Source organism: Ctenocephalides felis, unplaced genomic scaffold (genome assembly GCF_003426905.1).
Source record: "Ctenocephalides felis isolate EL2017-DRISC unplaced genomic scaffold, ASM342690v1 CF-g0.4_SCAFFOLD_03572, whole genome shotgun sequence".
Classification (NCBI taxonomy): Eukaryota; Metazoa; Arthropoda; class Insecta; order Siphonaptera; family Pulicidae; genus Ctenocephalides; species Ctenocephalides felis.
The window spans coordinates 41425950-41449198 of record NW_020539726.1 but is presented as its reverse complement, the minus strand read 5'-3'; the positions used below and the strand labels follow the sequence as shown (position 1 = coordinate 41449198).

At 29.7% G+C, this 23249-nt stretch overlaps 3 protein-coding genes and 2 non-coding genes across 5 annotated transcripts in view; 1 reads left to right on the top strand and 4 right to left on the bottom strand.

Moving 5' to 3' along the window:
* The first annotated feature begins 8578 nt into the window (after window positions 1-8578).
* On the top strand, window positions 8579-15029 carry LOC113387860 (cell death abnormality protein 1-like). Its single transcript, XM_026625246.1, has 6 exons — window positions 8579-8752; window positions 11536-11676; window positions 12695-12820; window positions 12895-13035; window positions 13841-13972; window positions 14459-15029. The coding sequence occupies exons 1-6, from the start codon at window positions 8668-8670 to the stop codon at window positions 14539-14541; spliced, it is 708 nt and encodes a 235-aa protein (XP_026481031.1). The 5' UTR covers window positions 8579-8667; the 3' UTR covers window positions 14542-15029.
* A 241-nt stretch (window positions 15030-15270) lies between these two features.
* On the bottom strand, window positions 15271-16077 carry LOC113388504 (DNA repair protein XRCC2-like). Its single transcript, XM_026625879.1, has one exon. The coding sequence runs from the start codon at window positions 16075-16077 to the stop codon at window positions 15271-15273; it is 807 nt and encodes a 268-aa protein (XP_026481664.1).
* Window positions 16078-18325: 2248 nt separating this feature from the next.
* Window positions 18326-23249, bottom strand: part of LOC113388503 (phosphate carrier protein, mitochondrial-like) — a 7152-nt gene continuing 2228 nt past the window's right edge. Inside the window, exons 2-6 of the mRNA XM_026625878.1 lie at window positions 22225-22386; window positions 21494-21672; window positions 21288-21432; window positions 19026-19151; window positions 18326-18361 (exon numbers count right to left, since the gene is read on the bottom strand). Coding sequence (XP_026481663.1) covers window positions 18326-18361; window positions 19026-19151; window positions 21288-21432; window positions 21494-21672; window positions 22225-22386 — 648 coding nt within the window. The remainder of the gene's footprint in view (window positions 18362-19025; window positions 19152-21287; window positions 21433-21493; window positions 21673-22224; window positions 22387-23249) is intronic.
* Window positions 18805-18876, bottom strand: Trnad-guc. The gene has a single exon. It is a non-coding gene; the product is annotated as a tRNA-Asp (tRNA).
* Trnav-aac lies at window positions 19685-19757 on the bottom strand. The gene has a single exon. It is a non-coding gene; the product is annotated as a tRNA-Val (tRNA).

Genomic DNA, 23249 nt, shown 5'->3' with positions numbered 1-23249 from the left:
TGCAGTAGGTACATCATTTATTAAAAATATATTTTAAATTATATTCTTAAATGTCTGTTAATAGTGTCTACGTATATTCCTTTTGGAAAGAGGTAACGTTGCGTTTAATGCATTAATTCTTTTTTTGGTCTGATAACTATTGTCTGAATGACAATATTTTACCAATATTTTACCAAAATATCTAAATCTCAATTCTTATTGATTAAGCTGTATCAGGAAATTCATGAAGCTTGTTTCTTTGAGGAATTTTTAGGAAAGGATATAAATATTTAATTAAAACGAAACTTTCAGGTTTTATTGTTATATATTTCAACATTCTTTTCAAATTTTTTCATTAAAATATATTTCATAATATGTCGGGTTCACACGCGATTGAAGTAAAACTTTTTTGCTATTGTACGAGATGGCATTTAATTTAAAAATAAATACATCATATAACATTTTTGAATAATGTTCATTAGTAATATGGTAACACTCGTGATGCACACATTTTTTAATGTCAACCATTATACACATTTATATAATGATAATTTATTAACTATATATTTATAATAGCATTAAAAATATGTATAATATTTGAAAACAATAATGTTAATTGAAGTCATACTTCAAATACGACATGATCAGTTTGTCATTGTAATTAGCATTTAGGACTCAAACCTTTATTAGATAAATGAAGTAATTGCTGATTAATAAATTCTATAATATTCGTTCACACAGTGGATTATGTTAAACAACGCCTAAACAAATATTGTTTTCACAATATCACTCATCATGTAATAATTGTGTTTGAAGAACTTCATGTAATTAAAATTAACATACATTCATTGACTGCTTGTATTTTTTTTTTACTTTTTCGGTGGCGATATAATCTCATTCTTTGAACAGCTGTAATATCTGTCTTGCCTAAAAAATATTTTCCACTTTAATAACTTCAACGATTTATAGAAACTACAAATAATATAGAAATAATTTCTAATCAATAAACTTACGTTTAGTTCACGGCACAAATGTTTAATTTGTTTTATTATTTTCAAGGAACAGGGTAAAATATTCCTCTGATTCAGGCATTTTTCATTAGATCAATATTTGTACTACGATGTAACTTTAAAATGTTTATTTATTATGCCAATTTCCTTGTTGATGCCGGTACGCATACAACGACAGATCTCTATTCACATACACGACGACTAATCACAATCGACCCGTATAGAAATGACGAATGACGAATCTTCGAATTGGCACTCGAATCTTCTTATCTGTCGTAACGCACTTCCGTTTCATTTGTACAGATTTATTCTCTAGTCGCGCCTAAAGAAGTTTTACTTAAAAAAACAAAACAAATCTATATTTTCATCAGTATAGATTCTAGTCGAACCTAAAAAATCCAGAAAAAATAAGAAATTTTCCAATTTTTCGCAACTCGAAAAAAAAATCTATTTTTTGATAAAAAATTTCACTTTAGACTGTTTACTTTAAATAGTAGGTTAATTATAACTTTTTTTTAAAGATGTTTTTTAATTTCAACTAGAATAGAATTTAATCCTGAATGTAATCAATTTTATCTCGTTTCCGTAGGATATCCAGTTTTTTTTGGTATTTTTCCCGCCAATTAGGTGAAATTGTAAAAATGAAAAACTGAGAAATCGCGCATCGAAGTTTTCATTCCGTTCATATACATGCTCACTATTTGTTCTATAATTCTGAAAATAATTTGAATTTGTTTCTGAAAATTTTAGGGATATATTCTTGGCTAGTTTTGGAAAACATTTTTGCAAAAAAAAAATGATTTTTTTAAAGCAGGCTTTCCCCTTAAGACAAAATATCACTTACAATTAGTTTCGGTGGAAGTAGATAATGTTTGGATAGAAATTTAATCTATATCAGTTTTTTTTATTTAAATAATAATTAAGGGGAATAGGCGGTATAAATTGCAGTTTGTTTTGTTAAATAAATATTGCATATATATATATATATATATATATATATATATAATATTTAAGATTTACCTTTGGCACTATTTTTTGTTATCTTATCTACTGCACCTAGTTTTGGGATAGAGATTAACTGTTACTGGAATGTTTGACTAAAATCAATACAATTAACTCTTTTCAATTTATATTTGTATATATATATATATATATATATATATATATATATATATATACTAGCAAACCCGACGAACTCCGTTTCGCCACCAGATGGTTCGTGAGAATGATGAAGAAATTTTTTGTTTGTTTTATATTTGAAAAGGAAAAATTTGATTTTATTACACAACAGTAATGAATTTATTTCGATTACAAAAATGAAGTGTTTTTTAGTTGAACTTCTCTAAGTAAATGAAAGTGAAACCGCAAATTATCCGTTTCATTGAAGTGCTCTTTGGTAAACCTCATTTTTTGTTTTCTGGTCTGACGTTAACACCAACCAAGCGGATAGTATTCCAACTCGTGAACAGGCAACGCAACTCGGAATACTTTTAATCACTCAAAAATTAATTTATTTTTTAAGTCGATTATTTACACAAATCGGGAAGTTTATGTAACTTGCCTCAAGGCAAAATACCAATACCAAATAGTTTTGAATTTTTTTGGAAATAATAATACCAAATAATTTAAGCGCCGCATCGTTGTCTAACGGATAAACATTGGTACGGAACCCATAGGAATGTAAACAAAATTTATACTTATTGTTAAAATCTCTGTTAAAATGGCATTTTCTTTTACTTTTTTCACTAGATCTCCGAAACCGCTAGACCCGCCTTCCCAAAAATTTGACAATTCTTCTTGTCAATACAAGTAAAATGTTTTTTGAATTATTAAAATCGGACGCTCCGTTCTCTTAAAAACTGAGTTACCGTTATTGGCACTTTTTGCCCCGTATCTTCGGAACGGCTAGACCTGCCTTTGCCAAAAACTAATCAGCACGTATCCTTATCAATGCGAATCGAATGTTTTTTAAATTATTCAAATTGCTTCATCCGTGTTACCGAAATCGTCGACTAAAATTTGTATCCGCACACACACGTTCATTTTTTCTAAGGTATGCCAAAATGTTCAGAAGCTTTTGAAACGTAAAGATATATAAAAATTTTCATTTTCGATTTTTTTGCGATTACTGTAACTTACCCTACGGGAAGTTAATTAGTAAAGAACGTGAAAACTTCGATTCCGTTTCTTGTCCAGTACAAATATTTACCTACATACACCGCGATCCCTTTCCTGCCTCGCCTATGAATCTATTTTATTTGTAAACAATATTCGGCGACTTTCACAAAAATCGAGTGATTTTACAAAATTCTAGAAACCGTTTCGTCACCTCACCTGTCCCCTCTCCGCCGGCCAAAGGGGCCCCTAAATGACTCAATCGAATCAATTCACGTAAGTCCTTCTAGGTAATCTTTATAGAGATAACAATGACACAAATATTTCGTCGAAATCGTGATATTTTGATAATAAATTTCGTTTTGTCATTCATAAGAAACGTGATACAAAGTTCAATTGAATTACTATTAAATATAATTAATAATATCTCTGTACGGATCAGAGACATGGACTCTGAGGAAGACCGACAAAAAGTATTTAGAGTAAATTGACAAATGTCGGTTGAAAAAAGAACTTTAGTGACCAAGAATTTAATAACAAATAGTAATAAAATAAATAATATAAATACAAGTATCCTGGATTTTCTCAAACTTTCAAGTAATTCTGAATCGTTTGAAACTGAAATTGAGAAAAAAAAGGTGTAAGTGAGAAATTTGACCTTTTCGTCGATGTTTTCTACTAAAAAACGCCTCAAAAATATTTCTTTACAACATTTTAAGTTTCAAGACATTTTCTAACGATTTGCCTTTCTAATTGTATATAATGGTAGTCATGCATTTTGCCTTTTTAATTGTATATAATTGTAGTCATGCATTTTAACGCATCTATTCAAAGGGCTCTTAAGGACACACCGTTTGTACTATCGTAATTTGCATATATTATTCCCCAAAATTGACAACATTTTGGATTTCAAGATATTTTATAAAAACTTGCACTTCAACAAAATTATTGCAATGCATTTTACTGCATTTGAAGGGCTCTTAAGGACGCACCGTTTGTACTACAATTGCATATGTTATACCTCAAAGTATCTATATTATTAACAAGTACTAAAACTAACAAGTTTTCTAACAATATTTTGATTTTCAAGACATTTTATAAAAACTTGCACCGTTTATCAAAATTGTACTCATGCACTTTAGTGCATCTATTCAAAGGGTTATTAAGGACGCACCGTTGGTACTACAAACTTGTAATTTGCATATGTTATACCTCACAGTATCTATATTATTAACAAAAACTAAAACTAACAAGTTTTCTAACAAGATTGTGAGTTTCAAGACATTTTATAAAAACTTGCATCGTTTATCATAATTGTACTCATGCATTTTAGTGCATCTAGTCAAATGGCTTTTAGGGACGCACCGTTTGCACTACAAAGTTGTAATTATAATATATTATGCTCTAAATTGTCTGTTACTAAAACAAATATTAAAATCGGTGGGTTTTCTAACAACATTTTGAGTTTCAAGACATTTTTTAAAAACTTGCATCATCTATTCAATATTGTTTTGGGTCTGAATTTTTTTACGGTGCTCAAGTTTGTATGAATTTTTGGAATTAGGTTCATCTTACTCTCAAGTTCAAAAGTGAAAATAATTTAGACTGCTTTGCCACTTCCTGTGGGGACATCCCTTTTCACTGGTGCAATTGTATTTTTTTTTTAAATAACGTCGGATATCGATAAAAGAACTAATTATAAGAGAAAAATGTTTCATAATGTTTTTCAAAAAAGCAAATACTTTTCAAGTTACTGGCTACTAAAAATTCGTTTTTTTTGGGCGTTTTTCACCATTTTTTTTTGCAAATATCTCCAAAATTATACATTTTAACGAAAATCATGTAATGAACAAAATTAATGATTAAAATTTGATAAACCGGTGTTTTTGTGTCCTAGGAACAATATTAGGATATATATAAAAATGGGGTTTTAAAGTGCTCAAAATAAGCTTTAAAATGTGTACTTCCGCGTGTAAAATGAGTGAGCTATCATGCAAATAAAAGACGCATACAATGTTTTTTTTTATTTAAATCAAATAGTTTTTGAGTGCCATTTCCACCAAAATTAAAAATAATCGTATTCTATTTAAAATTCTTGGTTTGAGAGATCTCGGTGGATTCTAGAAAATACCACAACTTAGTACAAACGATTTTCAAAAAACTCATAATTTCATGAAAAAAAATCTATTTGAAACAAAACAATCAATATCTCATTATTATATCTCTGAAAGAATAAAAGACACGTATAAAGGTATATAGAAGAAAATTCAAGATCTTTTTCTGACTAATTATTGCTTTTTATTATTTTTCTGCTACACAAATATTGATAGAGTTATGATTGTTTAAAGAGTAGGTGCGGCCGTAAACCAGAGTGTCTTTCGAGCCCTTTAACCCTTCGCCGTTTCAAAATAAGAGAAGCTACGGTAAAATTTATGATAGAGAAAGTTGTAGGTCATTTAATTACCTTTAAAATAGTATATTACAAGTTCTGATAAAATCAGAATTAAAAGAATTATAATTCAATTAATTTGGGGGGTGGTGACGGAATGCAAATTATTTTCACTTCCGAATTTAAGATTAAGCTTAGCATATGTCCAAAAATATCACGCAAATTGGAGCACAGTAAAAAAATTCGCAGAGCACACGCTTTTTTTCCTCTCCGTTTACTGCAATAATTTTTTTGATCGTAGGTTGAATAGAGCACACTGAACAGGATTTGTCAAATTAATTCACTTCAAATACGAACTTAAGAAATATGTATATTGAATTATTAGTGAGAAAAATGTAATTTAGATATTAAAATACTGAAAGCCAGTTAAAATATGGTACGAAATCATAAAAATTATGGGCAACATTATTGAAGCAATTATTTTGAGTGAAAAAATCCAAGGTGATATTGTACTTTTACCGCACATGCTATATATTAATTATTTCTGAAATCGTTATAGTGTTTAAAAGACTGCAATTTGCAATACGTATATCTTATGCTATAAATCACAAAGACATACGATGAATTTTTGTGTGATAAGTTTGGAAAATCAATGTTTTAGTCGTGAATAAACAATAAATCATTTATTTATACATCTACATCTACACATGTACGACTAAAAATATTGGATAACCCTTAAATGCAATAAAAATAAATTGAGCTATTGGAAATAAATTTGTTCTATAAATTGCGGTGTATAATTTTTAACATACAATTTTATTGAACATATTTTAATATTTGTTAAAGGGATAATTAAAGTGTTAACTGTGGGAATTGAGAATAATCATTTTATTTGAAGCAGTTCTACATTTAACATCACTCATATATTGGTGTAAATAGTAATTCGAAAAACAAACAATAATTAACTTTCCGTAGGGTAGTTATAGTAATAGGCCGAAAATCGAAAATGAAAATTTTTGCATTTCTCGACGTTTTGAAGATTTCTGAACATTTTGGCATACCTCAGAAAAAATGGATGGGTGTGTGTGTGTTTTGTATGTCCGCATTTTTTCGTCCACGTTTTCGGGCGCACGGATTAACCGATTTGAATGGTTTAAAAAACATTCGATTCCTATTGATAGGAAGATGTGCTGATTAGTTTTTGGCAACGGCAGGTCCAACCGTTACGGAGATACGGAGCAAAGAGTGCAGAAAATAGAAATCTAGTTTTTGAGAGAACGGAGCATCGGATTTGAATGATCTAAAAAACATTCAATTTGTAATGATTGTGAGAAGAGGTGATTAGTTTTTGGCAAAGACAGGTTCCGCCATTTCGAAGATACAGAGCTAAATGTGCAAAAAATGGCAGTTTTTGAGTGAAATAAGAGTCCGATTTGAATGATATAAAAAACTTTCTCTTGTATTGACAAAACAATTGCTTTTGAGGATAAATGGAAAATTATTACATCTTTTTTTATTTTCCATAAAATATTTTTGTAATTTTTAACTTCCCGTAGGGTAAGTTATTGTAATGGGCCGAAAATCGGAATTGAAAATTTTTACATTTCTCGACGTTTTGAAGGTTTCTGAACGTTTTGGCATACCTCAGAAAAAATGGATGTGTGTGTGTGTGTGTGTATGTATGTATGGATACAAATTTCCAGTCACGTTTCAGGGCTCACGGATCAACCGATTTGAATGGTTCAAAAAACATTCGATTCCTATTGATAGGGAAAAGAGCTGATTAGTTTTTGGCAAAGACATGTCTAGCCGTTTCGGAGATACAGAGCAAAGAGTGCAGAAAATAGAAATCGAATTTTTGAGAGAACGGAGTATCCGATTTGAATGATCTAAAAAACATTCAATTAGTTATGATTGGGAGAAGTGTTTATTAGTTTTTGGCAAAGGCAGGCCCAGCCATTTCGAAGGTACGGAGATAAATATGTAAAAAATGGCAGTTTTTGAGAGAACTAAGCGTCCGATTCAAATAATTCAAAGAACTTTCTGCTTGTCTTAACAAAATAATTGATTTTGGATTTTTTTTTTTTTTTTTTGTATATCGAAAATATTTCAGATTTTATTTTTAATTCTGACTATAGTTCTAATATACTTTACAAATAATTTCAACTCTGCATTCAGTATTCCTCGAACATTTCGTTACGGTACGGGAAGTTCCAGCAATTTGTCTTACGGCACGATGCCATAATTGCCTCAAGACAGAATTCCACTTACAGCTAGTTTGAATTAAAATTTTAAAAAATTACCCAGGCTAAGCACAGTCTAAGCGCCACTCTGGTACAAATGTTTACCCAAGTGCGTTTAGACTGCTTATGTATTGGAGCACTTTTCCAATTTTGTGAAAACTGTTGAAAAATGTGAAAATGCCGCCAAACTAAGCACAGTATAAGTGAAAATGTCGCACAGAATTAAATGCAAATGCGTTTAGACTGTGACTATGCGGGAGCAATTTTGTGCAAATTAGGCATTTTTTTTTTTTTTGAATTGAATTCGAAATGAAATGACGATTGTTAATGTTCTGGAGATAAATTGATTTATGATTTATGATTGGCATTTGATTTGCTCAGATATAACAAGATAGTAAAAATAATGAAAGTTACAGTATTTGTAATAATATATTTGAAAACGTTTAAAATTTCTCGAATATTTCATTACGGTACGGAAAGTTCCAGCAATTTGCCTTAAGGCACGATGCCATGTATGCCATACACACACACATATATATATATATATATATATATATATATATATATACACTTTGTATCTATGTATGTATATGTAGATGTGATGACCAATGTCATTATCTATTGAATATTCACTGATAATTCTAATATCTGCACTTGTAATACCTTTTGATAGTTACAGATAAAGCCATAATATTATCGCCGAATTTTTTTCTTTTCACGTAATAACCCATCATCGGAAATTAGTCGTTCGTCACCTTGCCGCCGTTTGCCAGCTGCTGCTGCGGCTCATAAATAATAAAATCACCATCGAACCAATTAAATTAATTAATTCATCTACTAATTATTGCAGAGTGATTGATTTTATTAAAGTGCACAAGTGCTTCATTAATCGTGTATTTTTTTATTATTTAATTTTTTTAATTGTGACGAAATGGCCGCTCTGTGTTCCGTGCGTTGTTTGATCGCTTTGGCGCTGGTGGCGCTCGTTTCTTATGTAACGAGCCAAGTCGATGATGGTAAATTAATTAGAAAATAATTATTTATTTATATCTTATTATTGTTGTTTGAAGCTGTAAGGCTTTATAAAACTGTAGTTTGTGTATGTAAAAGATTTAGTTGTAAGTGTTTTATAGTTTTCTTGGTTTTTGGTTTTAGGCGTGGCTTACGCCATTGTGTGGCGTAATTGTGAACTAACAAAAGACGAATTTATTCACTTTCAATTGCTATTTTATAGTCTACAAAGTTGTTGTAGGTTTTTTTGGTGTTAGACAAAGTTGTGCAGAATTTAATTGTCTACAAATGCTTCATATATGCAGTTTTTATCACATGAATATTTCAGAAGTTATTTAAGATATAATGAATAAATGTGCGTCCTCTGTATGTAGTTGATGGAACGTGTTTAATGGAGTTTTTTGAGTAATTTGGATTGTCGTAAGAATTTTATTATATTATTTACTGTTACAGTATTTTTTTTTATTTTAATACGAGAATTTATGTCTAGTTGTTCTATGGTCATTTGTTCTTAAATCAAACTTATAGACAATTTAATTTTAAAGGACTTATTAAATTACTTTCATTTTAATTAATTCCATGGTTTAAGATCTCGTTAAAAAATTATAATTATTCTGAATTACGATTTTGAAGTATCCGAGATTTTGTAAGGATTATAATACTAGATATTGATTTCGATGATCTGGAAATGATTTCAGTTTTGAGGAAAAAGAAAAAGTCGTTCGTCGAATAATAAATAAGAGTAAAATATATTATTTTTGCATAACAATTACATCACAATTTTTCTAAGAAGTTGTTATATATTTATTTCAATTATCTCTTTCTCTTGTGCTATCAAAAGAATTAATTTACTATTATATGACTAATATAGATTATTATCACAGTATCATTTTAAATATCTTTTTTTTTTCAATTCGGTCATTTTATATTTTTTCAGCTTTTCAAGTCATTTTGAATCGTTTCAACACTGAAATTAAAATTAATTAAATATAAATATTTTATCGTATCATATAATCAAATATTTTATCCTGAAGAAAAAACAAAAAAATGCGAACATACAAAACACACACACACACACATTCATTCAGTTTCTGAGGTATGCTCTTTAAAAATGTTCAGAAACCTTCAAAACGTCGAGAAATGCAAAAAAATTCATTTTAGTTAATTAAAAATGCAATGTTTTTTTTTTAAATAAAATATTAGATATTTTGTAGATGTTATTAGACGTCGAAAATAGAATAATTTTTACCTTATTTGGAAATACATTTCATTAGATGTACTACAATAAAAACAATACAATGGTATACCTTTGTTTTTACTTTCAATTTAAGTACAAGGAATGCGAAGGTTTGGGAAAGGGCTTGGCTTTTGTAATATATTATATATATATATATATATATATATATATATACTAGCTGGTCCGGCAAACGTTGTTTCTGAAATATTTCTAGAACATTGATTGTGAATATAGAAGTGTAAGGTATATAAGTGAAAAGGCAGCTAACACAAATTATATGTATGGTTTACCCATTGCAACGCATGCCACATACAAAAAATGTTCATTGGGCGTATTAATATTCATTGCAAGTGCCAATCTAATCTCAAACTGATTTCATTTCAATTGAATTGACTGACACATTTTGATATTTATGGTTTTGATCTATTATTACAGCGCTTTTCAATAATTCATTAATTTTACGAAGTGAAATCCAAACATCCATTAACTTCCCGTAGGGTAAGTTATAATAATTGCAAAAAAATCGAAAATGATTTTTTTACGTATCTTTACGTTTCAGAGGTTTCTGAACATTTCGGCATACCGTAGAAATTATTGATATATGTGCGGATACAATTTTTCGCCCACGTTTTCGGGCGCACGGATCAACCGATTTGAATGGTTAAAAAAACATTCGATTCCTATTAATAAAGAGATGTGCTAATTCGTTTTTGGCAAAGGCAGGTCCAGCCGTTTCGGAGATACGGAACAAAGGGTGCAGAAAATAGAAATTGAGTTTTTGAGAGAACGGATCATCCGATTTGAATGAACAACATTTAATTTGTATGCTTATTGCAAAACATTTTATTTGTTTTGAAGAAATGAAGAACTTATTGAATTTTTGGAAATGTAGTTCTAGCGGTTTTGGAGATCGAACAAATTTTTTTAAAAAAAAACGCCATTTGACGATTCAAAATGCAGTCTAAAGCAGTACGCAGCGCAATTGCTTTGAAAATAAGTTCAAAATATAAAAATATCAAAACTTTAAAAAAAAAATTTTTTAATTATTTTTGGTATGGGAAGTTTCAGTAGTGATTACTAAAATGGCTATTACGATCGTAATCTACGATCACTACTTCGAAATGTAAGGTTTTATATCTTCTTTAATTATGAAATATAAAAAATGTTCCAAAAACAAAAAAAAACTTAATGGTAACCAACCCTTAACACATTACGTATGAAAAATAAATTCTGGCCGATCAGGCATGGCCTAGCGTGATTATAAAATTTCTTAAAAATCGTTCAAACCGTTTCAGAGTATAGTTAATTCAATTTTTAAATGTAACGGTCTTTTAAGTTGGGTGTGAAGTTGGCTAATAAGTTGAGTGTGAAGTTGGATAATAAGTTGAGTGTGAAGTTGGTGTTATGTGTAATGAAAGTGTTGTAGACAGTATTTTGAATATAGAGAATTGGTGATGAGTTAATGGTAATTTAATATAAATTGTAAAAGATTACATATATATACATATATATATATATATATATATATATATAAAATTATTATTGTTTTAGGATTCAGTCGAGCCCTGGACGACCGTTGCAATTATGACCAGGACTGTCGTATGAAGAATGTTTTCTGTGACCAGTCTCAGGGTAAATGTGTCTGTAAAAAGGGCTTCAGGCTTACCAAGGAGAGAAACGATTGTATAGCTGGTGAGTAGAAAAATATTTTTATAATATTTCTTTATGCGCGACTAGGGTGTAAATCCGTACAAATGCAACGGAAAAAGCGTTACGCCCGAACTGTACGTTATTCGCTCTTGATGAGATCATTTTTATACGGGTCGATTGTGATTAGTCGTCGTGTCGTGTGAATAGAGAAATGTCGTTGTATGCGTACCGACATCAACAAGGAAATCGGCATAGATAAATAAACATTTTTAAGTTACATCGTAGTACAAATCTTGATCTAATAAAAAATGCCTGAATCAGAAGAATATTTTACCTTGTCCCCCGTTAATAATAAAACAAACTAAAAATTTGGGCCGTGTACTAAACGTAAGTTTATTGATTAGAAATTATTTCCATTTTATTCGAAGTTTCTATAAATCGTTGAAGTTATTAAAATGGAAAATATTTTTTAGACTAGACAAAATATTGCAGATGTTCAAATAATGAGATTATATCGCCAGCAAAATAGTGAAAAAAACAAGAAGTCAATGAATGTATGTTAATTTTAATCACATAAAGTTCTTCAAACACAATTATTACATGATGAGTGAAGTTGCGAAAACAATATTTGTTTAGGCGTTGTTTAACATAATCCACTGTGTGAACGAATATTATAGAATTAATTATTAAACCAACAATTACTTCATTTCTCTAATGAAGGCTCGAGTCCTAAATGCTAATTACAATGACAAACCGATCATGTCGTATTTGAAGTATGACTTTAATTACATTATTATTTCTAAATAATATACATATTTTTAATGCAATCATGAATATATAATTTATAATTTATCATTATATAAATGTGTATAATGGTTGACACTAATAAATGAGTGCATCGCAAGTGTTACCCATATTACTTATAAACATTATTCAAAAATGTTATATGATGTATGTATTTTTACTTAAATGCCATCTTGTACAATAGCAAAAAAGTTTTACTTCAATCGCGTTAACCTTACGCGCACTCTTTTTTTTAATTAGTATTTATTTCTTTTAGCTGTTGGTGCTATATGTATGTCAGATCAAGAATGTGCCAGTCTTCCCAATTCAAGATGCGATAGTGGCATTTGTGTTTGCAAATTCAACTTTGTGCCTCATCCAGAAGACCCAATATGTCTAGAACGTAAGACTATATCCTTTTAACTGAAACAAATCTTCTGCCTTTTAATTGTTTTTATTCATTTATTTATTTTGCAGGTAAACAATTGGGTGAACACTGCAACGTAGGCGAACAATGTCACACAAAATTCAACTTCAATGCTCATTGTGTCCGAGAAGTCTGTGTGTGCAGGGAAGATCACCACGAATCGAGGAACAGAACTTGCATCCAATCTAAAGGTAATAATACTAATATTCTATATATATAAAAAATAAGTCGGGTTTTCCTTCGTGGAAAGGTCTCGGGCTCCGCAAGGTTTATAACTAAGAAAATTAGTTGTGCATGACATCGTGCCCTAATGCAAATTGCTGGAACTTCATGCACCGTAATTAAAAATTCGAGTAATGGCATTAGTGAGAATTATCAGGATTATGCTTGGTTAAGTCAACGAGCAATTCTTGCCGCAAAGAATAATGATGTACACGCACTGAATTTCACCATTCAATCAAAAATTGCTGGCGATTTGGTAACATACCAATGATTCCGACTGGTCTTTTGTTTGACTTCAAACGAAAGCAGTTTCCAGTTCGCCTTGCGATCGCAAAGACAAGTCGCAAGGTCAATCGCTTAGTGTTTGCAGTATAAATTTCAAATAGATTATTTAGAAAATTATTGTTTTTCAAATGGGCAGTTATACGTTGCCTGTTCACGAGTTGGAAAACCATCCGCTTTGTTTGTGTTAACGTCAGACCAAAAAACAAAAAATGTGGTTTACCAAAGAGCACTTCAATGAAACGGATAATTTGCGGATTCACTTTCATTTACTTAGAGAAGTTCAACTAAAAAACACTTCATTTTTGTAATCGAAATAAATTCATTACTGTTGTATAATAAAATCACATTTTTCCTTTTCGAATATGAAACAAACAAAAAATTTCTTCATCTTTTTCACAAAACCATCTGGTGGCGAAACGGAGTTCGTCGGGTTTGCTAATTTATTAATATATTTATAATGAAATTAAAATAATTGTATGTATTTTATAGGCTATAACCAGAATTGCGTTGATGATATCGAATGTTTCATCGGAGAAGAATACAGAGACAGGATCAGGTGTTTCCAGAACAAGTGTCTTTGCAAACCTGAATTTCAAGTCACTGAGGACGGAAAATGCGGATGTGAGTATATATATATATATATATATATATATATATATGTATATATATATATATATATACTAGCTGGCCCGGCAAACGTTGTTTTGCCATAAAAAATACTTCTAGTATAAAATGTTTAGTACAAAAATAACTATAACTGATTACAAATGTTGTGCATAGGTGAAAGGAACAGCTAACAAAACACATTTGAATAGTTTACCCACTTCAAAGCAAGGCACATAAAAATGTTTGTAAATTTCTATTTTTTTCCTCAAATATTGTCAGTGTCAAACAATGATAAGCGGTCTTTTGTAAGTTTTTCCATTTATTTCTACAATCTAGCTATATTTCTATAAATCAAAAAATCCTAGAAAATTTCCTTAACAAACTTCAAAAAGATTTATCGAAATACGAATAATCGTTTAGGAAGATTTTTCTTTTATACATCATTACAGAAGATTTTTATATTGATTAATATTTCATCATTACATTTATTTATTTTTTCAGCCGGAGCTCCAGGTACACAAGTGTGGTCCTCGGTTATGACATTAGCAGTTATGGCATCAGTAGCAAAAATCATCACGATGTAAAATAAGAAAAGTACAAAAAAATAAGAAAAATATTAACAAAAACATTACATTCAATTTAGCTATAAGGAAACATCTTTTTCGAAGTCAATAGTGGTAAATATAAATTTAACAATAATTAATAGAAATATGGAGCGCCTGGATTTAAAACTTAATTTAAATTTATTGTAATTCTGTAGGTTTTGCTTAGCAACTGATATGTTTTTAGATTCGATCTCTTCAAATTAGTAGTTAAATTAGCTTTTTGTACAATTAGAACAACAAAAAATGCTAGATTGATTTTTAAATCAATTAATTGATATAATACTAAAATGAATTTTTATTATTTTCTTTAAACTTTACATAAATTTTAACTATTTATCATTTTCTCTCACTGAGTCATTAAATTAGTGATTGTAGTATCGATTTAAATAATTGCAATAAGTACAATTTAATTAACTATAGGTTTAAAACGTTTAATTGTAAATCGACGAATAAATTACAAATTAATAATACATACTTTTTGTTCAATCTTTTTCGGATAGCAATCAAAGACAAAATGGAATACTTATATATAAGTGATTTTATATAATTTATTTTCAACAGACTTAGCATTTAATAAGTCTTATGATTATATTTATTTAAATGTAGCACATAACTTGCTTTGTATTTAAGATACAAAAAAAAGCTTGCTAGATAATTTATAAAACTTTTTATATATTTACAAAACAATTTAATTGCCTACATTTATATTTATTTATTCCATTCAAACCCTTGTTCATTTATCACATATCTATTAACAAATTTATCTTTTGCAGTTTCAATACAAGCTTGAAAATATTTCACATCGACAGCATCAGCATCCATTTTAACATCCCCATCACAATCCATCTTCTCATCTTCTGCTAATTCCAATTTAACACGATAATTAATACATCCACTTCTAGGTACTTCAGTAAAATTATCTCCAGTGTTTTTAGTAAAAAAATAACCAGGCCTTGTATAGAAAAAGACAACTTTATATTCCCAAGTAGCACCTTGAATACTCCTCAAAATCGTTCGGTAGTAAGTATCCATTTTAATTTGATTTTGTTCAGACCAGTAGAACGATGCTATGCTATCCATTGCTAAAATACAAACATCTGTGTTCTGTATCAAAATATCATCGAGTCTTTTGATAGTCACGTTCAACTGCATACTATCATGACATTGTAGAATATTAAAATTCACCAAAGACTCCTTTATTATATCGTTTATATCTTCATCTTGTGTTGTGGCAAATTTTTCCAAAGCTGTCACTAGTTTGATGATTTGAAAGTGGCAGTCGGTGTCTATTAAAATGACTCCAACGTTTCGTCCGCCGTGTCGAACAGGTAAAATGGCTTTAGCTATGATTTCTGTAAGTAATAATGTTTTACCGGTGTTGGAGTCCCCGGTTATTTCTATTATTTCTTTGGGAAATGGGCCCCCGTTTGGGAATAGAACTGTGTCGAAGTCGTTTAGAAGAGGACGGTCGTCTAAACGACTTAGTAATTGGAGGCCGGATTCTGCTTTATTCATTGGGATAAATAATAAATGTTAAAAGGACATTTTTAACAATTGTGCACAAACGTCAAAGTTTTGATTGTTCAAAATGGCGTTACGCCAACTGTCATTTGAAAGGTAACCAAATTTTGTAAAATAAAAACATTTAATATAATTTTGTGTTAAGACTAACTTTAATAGATTAAATTAATTAATTTATAATAATTTTATTGTGACTTTGATAAAATTATTTAATATTTATAAAATTTAGTTATCAAATTTTTAGTTTCTACAGTTGGTAACGACTTGCAATGGCGTGAAGCAACTTTCTTTCAAAACTACAAAATGTCAAATAAATAGTATTAAATCCTTTATATTCAGTTTAGTTGTGTGATTATAAATACAATGATTTGTGCGAGTGTAAATATTACTTTTATGTAAGTAGTATCGTTGTTTAGTGTTGAAATATGTTTTTAATTTGTATAAATAGTTTTTGAAAAGATCTAACCTCAAACTTAAGCATTATGATTCAGATCATAAATCGTTTCTTTTAGGTTATTATTATTGTTTACAATTGTGTAAATGACTATGCACATAAATATTACTAAATTTGAAGTGGTATCGTCCTGGAGTGTTAAAATATGTTTTTAAAGTGTTTAAATAGTTTTTGAAAAGATCTAACCTCAAACTTTAGCATATTTTCAGATAATAAAACGTTTCTTTTAAGTTATTGTTATTAATTATAATTGTGTGAATAACTATTTACTTGTATAAATATTACTAAATTTGAAGTGCTATCGTTTCCTAGTGTTAAATTATGTTTTAAAGTATATGTGGACTTAGTACTAGTAAAGTTTAAAGACTCACGTTTTTGTGGAAAGATAAATTGTGAGCAGAATCAGTAGTTTTAAGGTAAGTGGATCTCAAATTATGTATTGTATTTATTATTAATCTGCATATATATATATATATATATATGTGTGTAAAAAATTGTTGTATATAACATAAGTAAGTTTCACACATATGACCGTATAAAAATTCTTTATTTGATACACTGGTATCCAACCTTTTTATAGGGAACTCAACCCGTTTTTTTTTTTTGAAAATCTCTCTTCTTAATTTTTCTAACAATCTATTTTCATTACTATTTGAATTATATAATTTAATATCTCTTATCCATATTATTTAAAAATATGCATTAAAATTAATTATTTTCTCATTTTCCAAAATAATATTTTGGAAATAAAAATATGCATTAAAAATAATTGCTTTCTCATTTTCTAAAATAATATTTTGGAAATAGCTGTGCGCCCCCCTGGTAACATGTTGTAACATGTGAGTCTGCAGACTCACGCCCCACAGATTGGAAACCACGAATTTAATGTATTTGAATATATTATTTATTTAATTAATTCAGAACATCAATACTAAATGATAAAAGATAGTTTAACAATTTTCCATGACTTCAAAATGTTTTAATACTTGATCAAATATATAATATTTACATTAAAACAGCAATTTAACAATGAAGCCCGGTGCACACGACGCCAGAATTTCTTGTAACAGGATTTCTGTCAAGTTTTCTGGTAAGGTGAGCAAGGATTTTAAAGGACAAACATTAAATTAATTTTTAAAATTTAAATATATTATATTTACATAAAACTTTTTAATAACCTTTTTAATATTTTTAAAACAATATCAATTATCCGATAAAGATACTTATTTTAAAAATCAATAATTGTTATGCTAAACTGCAGCATTTTATTATCAGTTTATTATTATTATTTCAATTAATTCTTAGAAATATAAGAATAAATCATCTTATGGATTCATCCTAATCGGATACGATACAAATGTGTTTATTGTTTACATTTCAAACAATGCTCTGTTTGTACACTTAAATGTTTAGTGCATTTTATGCTTATATTTATAACAACAATCTATTTGAAAATGCACAAAATTATTATTAATCATAAAATAAGTGAAAATATGACACAAAATTCTTGCTCACCTTACCAGAAAACTAGACAGAAATCCTGTTACAAGAAATTCTGGCGTCGTGTGCACCGGGCTTTATAAAAAATGCTATAAAACAAAAATAAATGAAATAAAATAAAAATTCTAATGTTAAATATATAATATTATATTACTTAAGTGTATGAAATATCTTATAACAATATTAAGCACTTTACAAATTGAGAATCGACTTTTAAAAAATAAACTTAAGAACAATTGTTATTAATATAATAATTAAATATATAATAATATAATAATTTTAAATTATTTAGGCAGGTGGAGGTCTTGGCATGCGCATATAAACCTGAAAATAAATTGAAGGGGTAAAATAAATCAAAATTTAATAAATAAACTTGTATTATATGCAGTATAATTGAATAGCCATACGATCTTAAATAAAATGTCAAAAAATAAAAAAAGAGATATCTCATAGGAGATAATCTCTTAAATGCATTAACACCAACATCATATTGTCTTAAAAATGTATATTATTTTGATTGACAATAAAACTATGCAAATAAAAAATATGCAGTATAATTAAAGAATTAATATATACTCGATTATGTATATTAATATTTTTATTATACGTGAAATAAGGATAATAATGAATTAAATTTTTATTATACGTGAAATAAGGATAGTAATGAATTGAAAATCTAATAACGATTAATAATAAATATTAATAATAATATAATATGAAATAAATATTATTATTATAAATTTACTATAATTTAAAAAAAATATATCCTCCCCGGCGGGGAATCGAACCCCGGTCTCCCGCGTGACAGGCGGGGATACTGACCACTATACTACCGAGGACTTGTATTAACACAAGACTAAACATATATACTATCTAACCAAACAGATTGCCTTCTATCGCTGTATTAGTTAAAGATAAGAGAGCAATGTTATCCGAGAATATTGTTATAAAATTACTTATTTAAAGTCTATAGTATATTTCCATTTACCTTGAATCCGTCATATATGAACCATTGCAAGGCTGTCAATGTACCTATCATGGCGATCCTCAGGCCGAGTCCTTTCCACAAACCGTAGAAGCCTAATTTTTGAGCAATTTCTTTGGCACTCACTCCCTGAAAATAATAAATTCAATAATAATATAAAAAGAGTAAAGAAAGAATTATTACAAAATGTGAAATAGAAAGAATTCTACTAGGAAGAAAAGGAAACTGAGTTGGTCCATATTAGAAAAAGCCTTCTGCACCAAATTAAGGAGTAAAAACATATATAATGTGAAAACATGATTTAAGAATTGAAGAACAGAAAACATGACGACAAAAAAAGAAATTCAAAAACTAAAAAATGAAATATGATGGAAAAATGAATAATTAAAATCCGCTCACAGGACAGAGCACCAATAATAAAATTGTTTTATTAATTAAATTTATTACAAATAAGGGTTCAAGAACTAAAAAATGAAATATGATGGAAAAATGAATAATTAAAATCAGCTCAGAGGACAGAGCACCAATAATACAATAATTTTATTATTTAAATTTATTACAAATAAGGGTTCAAGAACTAAAAAAAGAAATATTATGAAAAAATGAATAATTAGAATCGGTGAAATCGATTCGAATTGAAAAAAAAAATTAAAAAAATATGATGTTTCCGCCCGGGATCGAACCGGGGGCCTTCCGCGTGTTAGGCGGATGTGATAACCACTACACCACGGAAACCATGCGTCATAATAGAGACTTTCTCGTATGTAAACCTAATATTAAGTTTATTTTATGATTTAATGCTTTCGCAACGTTTCGGGTCATTGTGAATCGTTTGCCAAATTTTTTTTCAGCATTTTTGCCAAAAGGTCGGCCATAAATAGTATTGATTGTAGTGCACCCCTGCTATAATTTAATAAATAATTCTAGTATGTTCTGTCGCCAGAAATATTAAACCTCTTGGAAATATTATATTTTATTCTCAGTACGTCGCGGAATTTACTCATACAAATGCATCTAGTTAATTCAGAATTATTTCACACGTAAACATACCTTCCGGTAAGATCTCTGCAATTATGCTTAACTAAGCATTTTAGTTTAATTTAAATTATTAAAGCATAAAACAGGGCAGTCCGCAGTCGGCTGTCGAGCCGGCAGCATCTTCAAAAGTAACCTCCAAAACGTAGTATTTTATAAATAATATTTTCAAACCCAGACAAAAGACCTAGTCTGAGATGCATAAAGGCACTTCCTTCGCTATACAAACAAAAAAACACTCACACATGCACACACATCCATTTTTTCTGAGGTATGCCAAAATGTTCAGAAACCTCTGAAACGTGAAGCTATAAAAAAAATTCATTTTTGGCCCATTACTATAACTTACCCTAAGAAAAGTTAAAAAAAGTTAGTTGGTTCCATGTACCATATTTAAAGAAAAAGACTTCAAATTTATTTATATATTATCACTAGCAAACCCGACGAACTCCGTTTCGCCACCAGATGGTTTCGTGAGAAAGATGAAGAAATTTTTTGTTTGTTTTATATTTAAAAAGGAAAAATGTGATTTTATTATACAACAGTAATGAATTTATTTCGATTACAAAAATGAAGTGTTTTTAGTTGAACTTCTCTAAGTAAATGAAAGTGAATCCGCAAATTATCCGTTATCATGGAAGTGCTTTTTGGTAAACCACATTTTTTGTTTTTTGGTCTGACGTTAACACAAACAAAAACTCGTGAACAGGCAACGTATAACTGTCTATGTGAAAAACAATGATTTTCTAAATAATCTATTTGAAATTTATCCCGCAAACACTAACCGATTGGCCTTGCAACTTGTTAGTTGTCATTGCAAACGCAACGCGAACTGGAAATTGCAATCGTTTGAAGTCAAACGGAAGACCAGTCGGAATCATTGGTATGTCACCAAATCGCCAGCAATTTTTTATTTAATGGTGAAATTCAGTGCGAGTACATCATTATTCTTTGCGGCAAGAATTGCTCGTTGACTTAACCAAGCATAATTCTGATAATTCTCACTAATGTCATTACTCGAATTTTTAATTACGGTGCGTGAAGTTTCAGCAATTTGCATTAGAGCACGATGCCATGCACCACTAATTTTCTTAGCTATAAACCTTGCGGAGCCCGAGACCTTTTCAACGAATGCAAAATTGTCGAAATCGGTTCGTGCGTTCTGGAGTTATTTCGTCAGGAAGGAAAACCCTACTTATTTTTATATATATAGAAGATAATTATTTTCACCTTCTGTTTGCTCATTTGCGACACCAGAGTATCAGCTGGATGCGAAACAACGGCGCAGAACACTCCTGCGATATAGCCTGCTGCAAAAGTCACAATCAGCTGCTGCCCTTTTGTGCACTGCTCCCTCGGTTTGGGGACGACATACCTAGAAAAATAAAATAAAATAAATAATGATCATACTTTATTTATTATTATTTCTATTATACTTGTAGAGTAGTACGACGGTTTTTTCAAAGCTGGCAAACTTCATCATCGTGTAAGGGATTTGTCGGAACCATAGGGGCACGATACTCTTGTACAATGTGCCGAAGCCCTCTTCATTGATCATTTTGGGGATTCCGTCCATTACGCCGTTTGCGTAACCGTCTATTGTCTGGACACGAACCTAAATAAAAGACATAAATCATCGATTTAATTATTTGGAGACACATAGTAAACACAGAAACACTAGTAAACACAGAAGTTAAATCTACGAAACGTTTATTAACATTGTTACTTAGTGGTTACGTTAATAAAACGTTTCTGTTACGTAGAAATGCCATGCGACAAAGGCACTTATAATTATACTTTTGGTCATAGACATTACACTACATGGACTCCTAATTCTCATATGTTTTCCATTGTAAGTGCTCAAATTTAGATGAGTATGTGACGTCACATGTCTGAGCGAACATTGCCGAACAAAATGATCAGTACACACAATTTCCATTATATTATTAAAATAAAGCATATGACATCCGCGGAAAAGTCCGCGATTGTCGTCGGCAATGTTCGCTCAGACATGTGATGTGTAACATGACCCTTATATGTTTGAGCACTTATTTTGCGCTCGACTAGCAGTCCATGTAATATAAGGTCTATGGTTTTGGTTCGTTACGTTACTTGTTTTGCATAGATTTAAAATATAGATAGGCTATATATTTTATCATTTTTTTACCTTTACGGATTCCAATGGACATAGTAAGATATCAGCAAAAAATTCGGCGCTGGCTGATGCAGCCAAATAAATTAAGCTGGTGAATCTGTGGTAAAAGTCGTCTCCCATGAGCTCTCGATATTTTACTTTGAAGACTTCATACAAACCGAATTTGCCAGCACCCTGGGGAAAAATTATTCGGAATAAACCTAATTATTTTTCAAAGAATTACGCACACAGAGGCTGTCGATCTATTTTAATGTAATTTTTAATAGCAGACATCCCAGTGGTTGTCCTCTCTATTTTGTTTTTGAAGCAAAACTTCTTTAGGCACGACTAGGGTGTAAATCCGTACAAATGCAACAGAAATGCGTCACGCCAGAACTGTACGTCATTTGCTCTCGATGATATCATTTCCATACGGGTCGATTGTGAGTAGTCGTCGCGTATGAGAATAGAGATCTATCGTTGTATGCGTACCGGTGTTTTAAAGTTGCATGTTGCATCGTAGTACAAATATTGATTTAATGAAAAATGCCTAAACTAGAGGAATATTTTACCCTGTTTCTTGAAAATAATAAAATAAATTAAACATTTGTGTCGTGTACTAAACGTAAGATTATTGATTAAAAATTATTTCTATATTATTCGTAGTTTCTATAAATCTTAAAGTTATTGAAATGGAAAATATTATTTAGACAAGACAGATATTACAGCTGTTCGAAGAATGAGATTCGCCAGCGAAAAAGTAAAGAAATACAAGCAGTCAATGAATGTATGTTAATTTTAATTACATGAAGTTCTTGAAATACATTTATTACACAATGAGTGAAATTGTGAAAACAATATTTCTTCAGGCGTTGTTTAACATAATCCACTATGTGAACGAATATTATAGAATTTATTAATCAGCAATTACCTCATTTCTCTGAAGAAGATTTAAGTCGTAAATGCTAATTACAATGAAAAACCGATCATGTCATATTTGAAGTATGACTTTAATTACATTATTGTTTTTAAATATTATACATATTTTTAATCGTATT

Coding starts and splice junctions, on each gene's coding strand:
- LOC113387860 (XM_026625246.1), top strand. CDS start 8,668: ATGGCCGCTCTGTGTTCCGTGCGTTGTTTGATCGCTTTGGCGCTGGTG. Junction 13,036..13,840: donor AACTTGCATCCAATCTAAAG/GTAATAATACTA, acceptor TGTATTTTATAG/GCTATAACCAGAATTGCGTT. Junction 13,973..14,458: donor TGAGGACGGAAAATGCGGAT/GTGAGTATATAT, acceptor TTATTTTTTCAG/CCGGAGCTCCAGGTACACAA.
- LOC113388504 (XM_026625879.1), bottom strand. CDS start 16,077: ATGAATAAAGCAGAATCCGGCCTCCAATTACTAAGTCGTTTAGACGAC.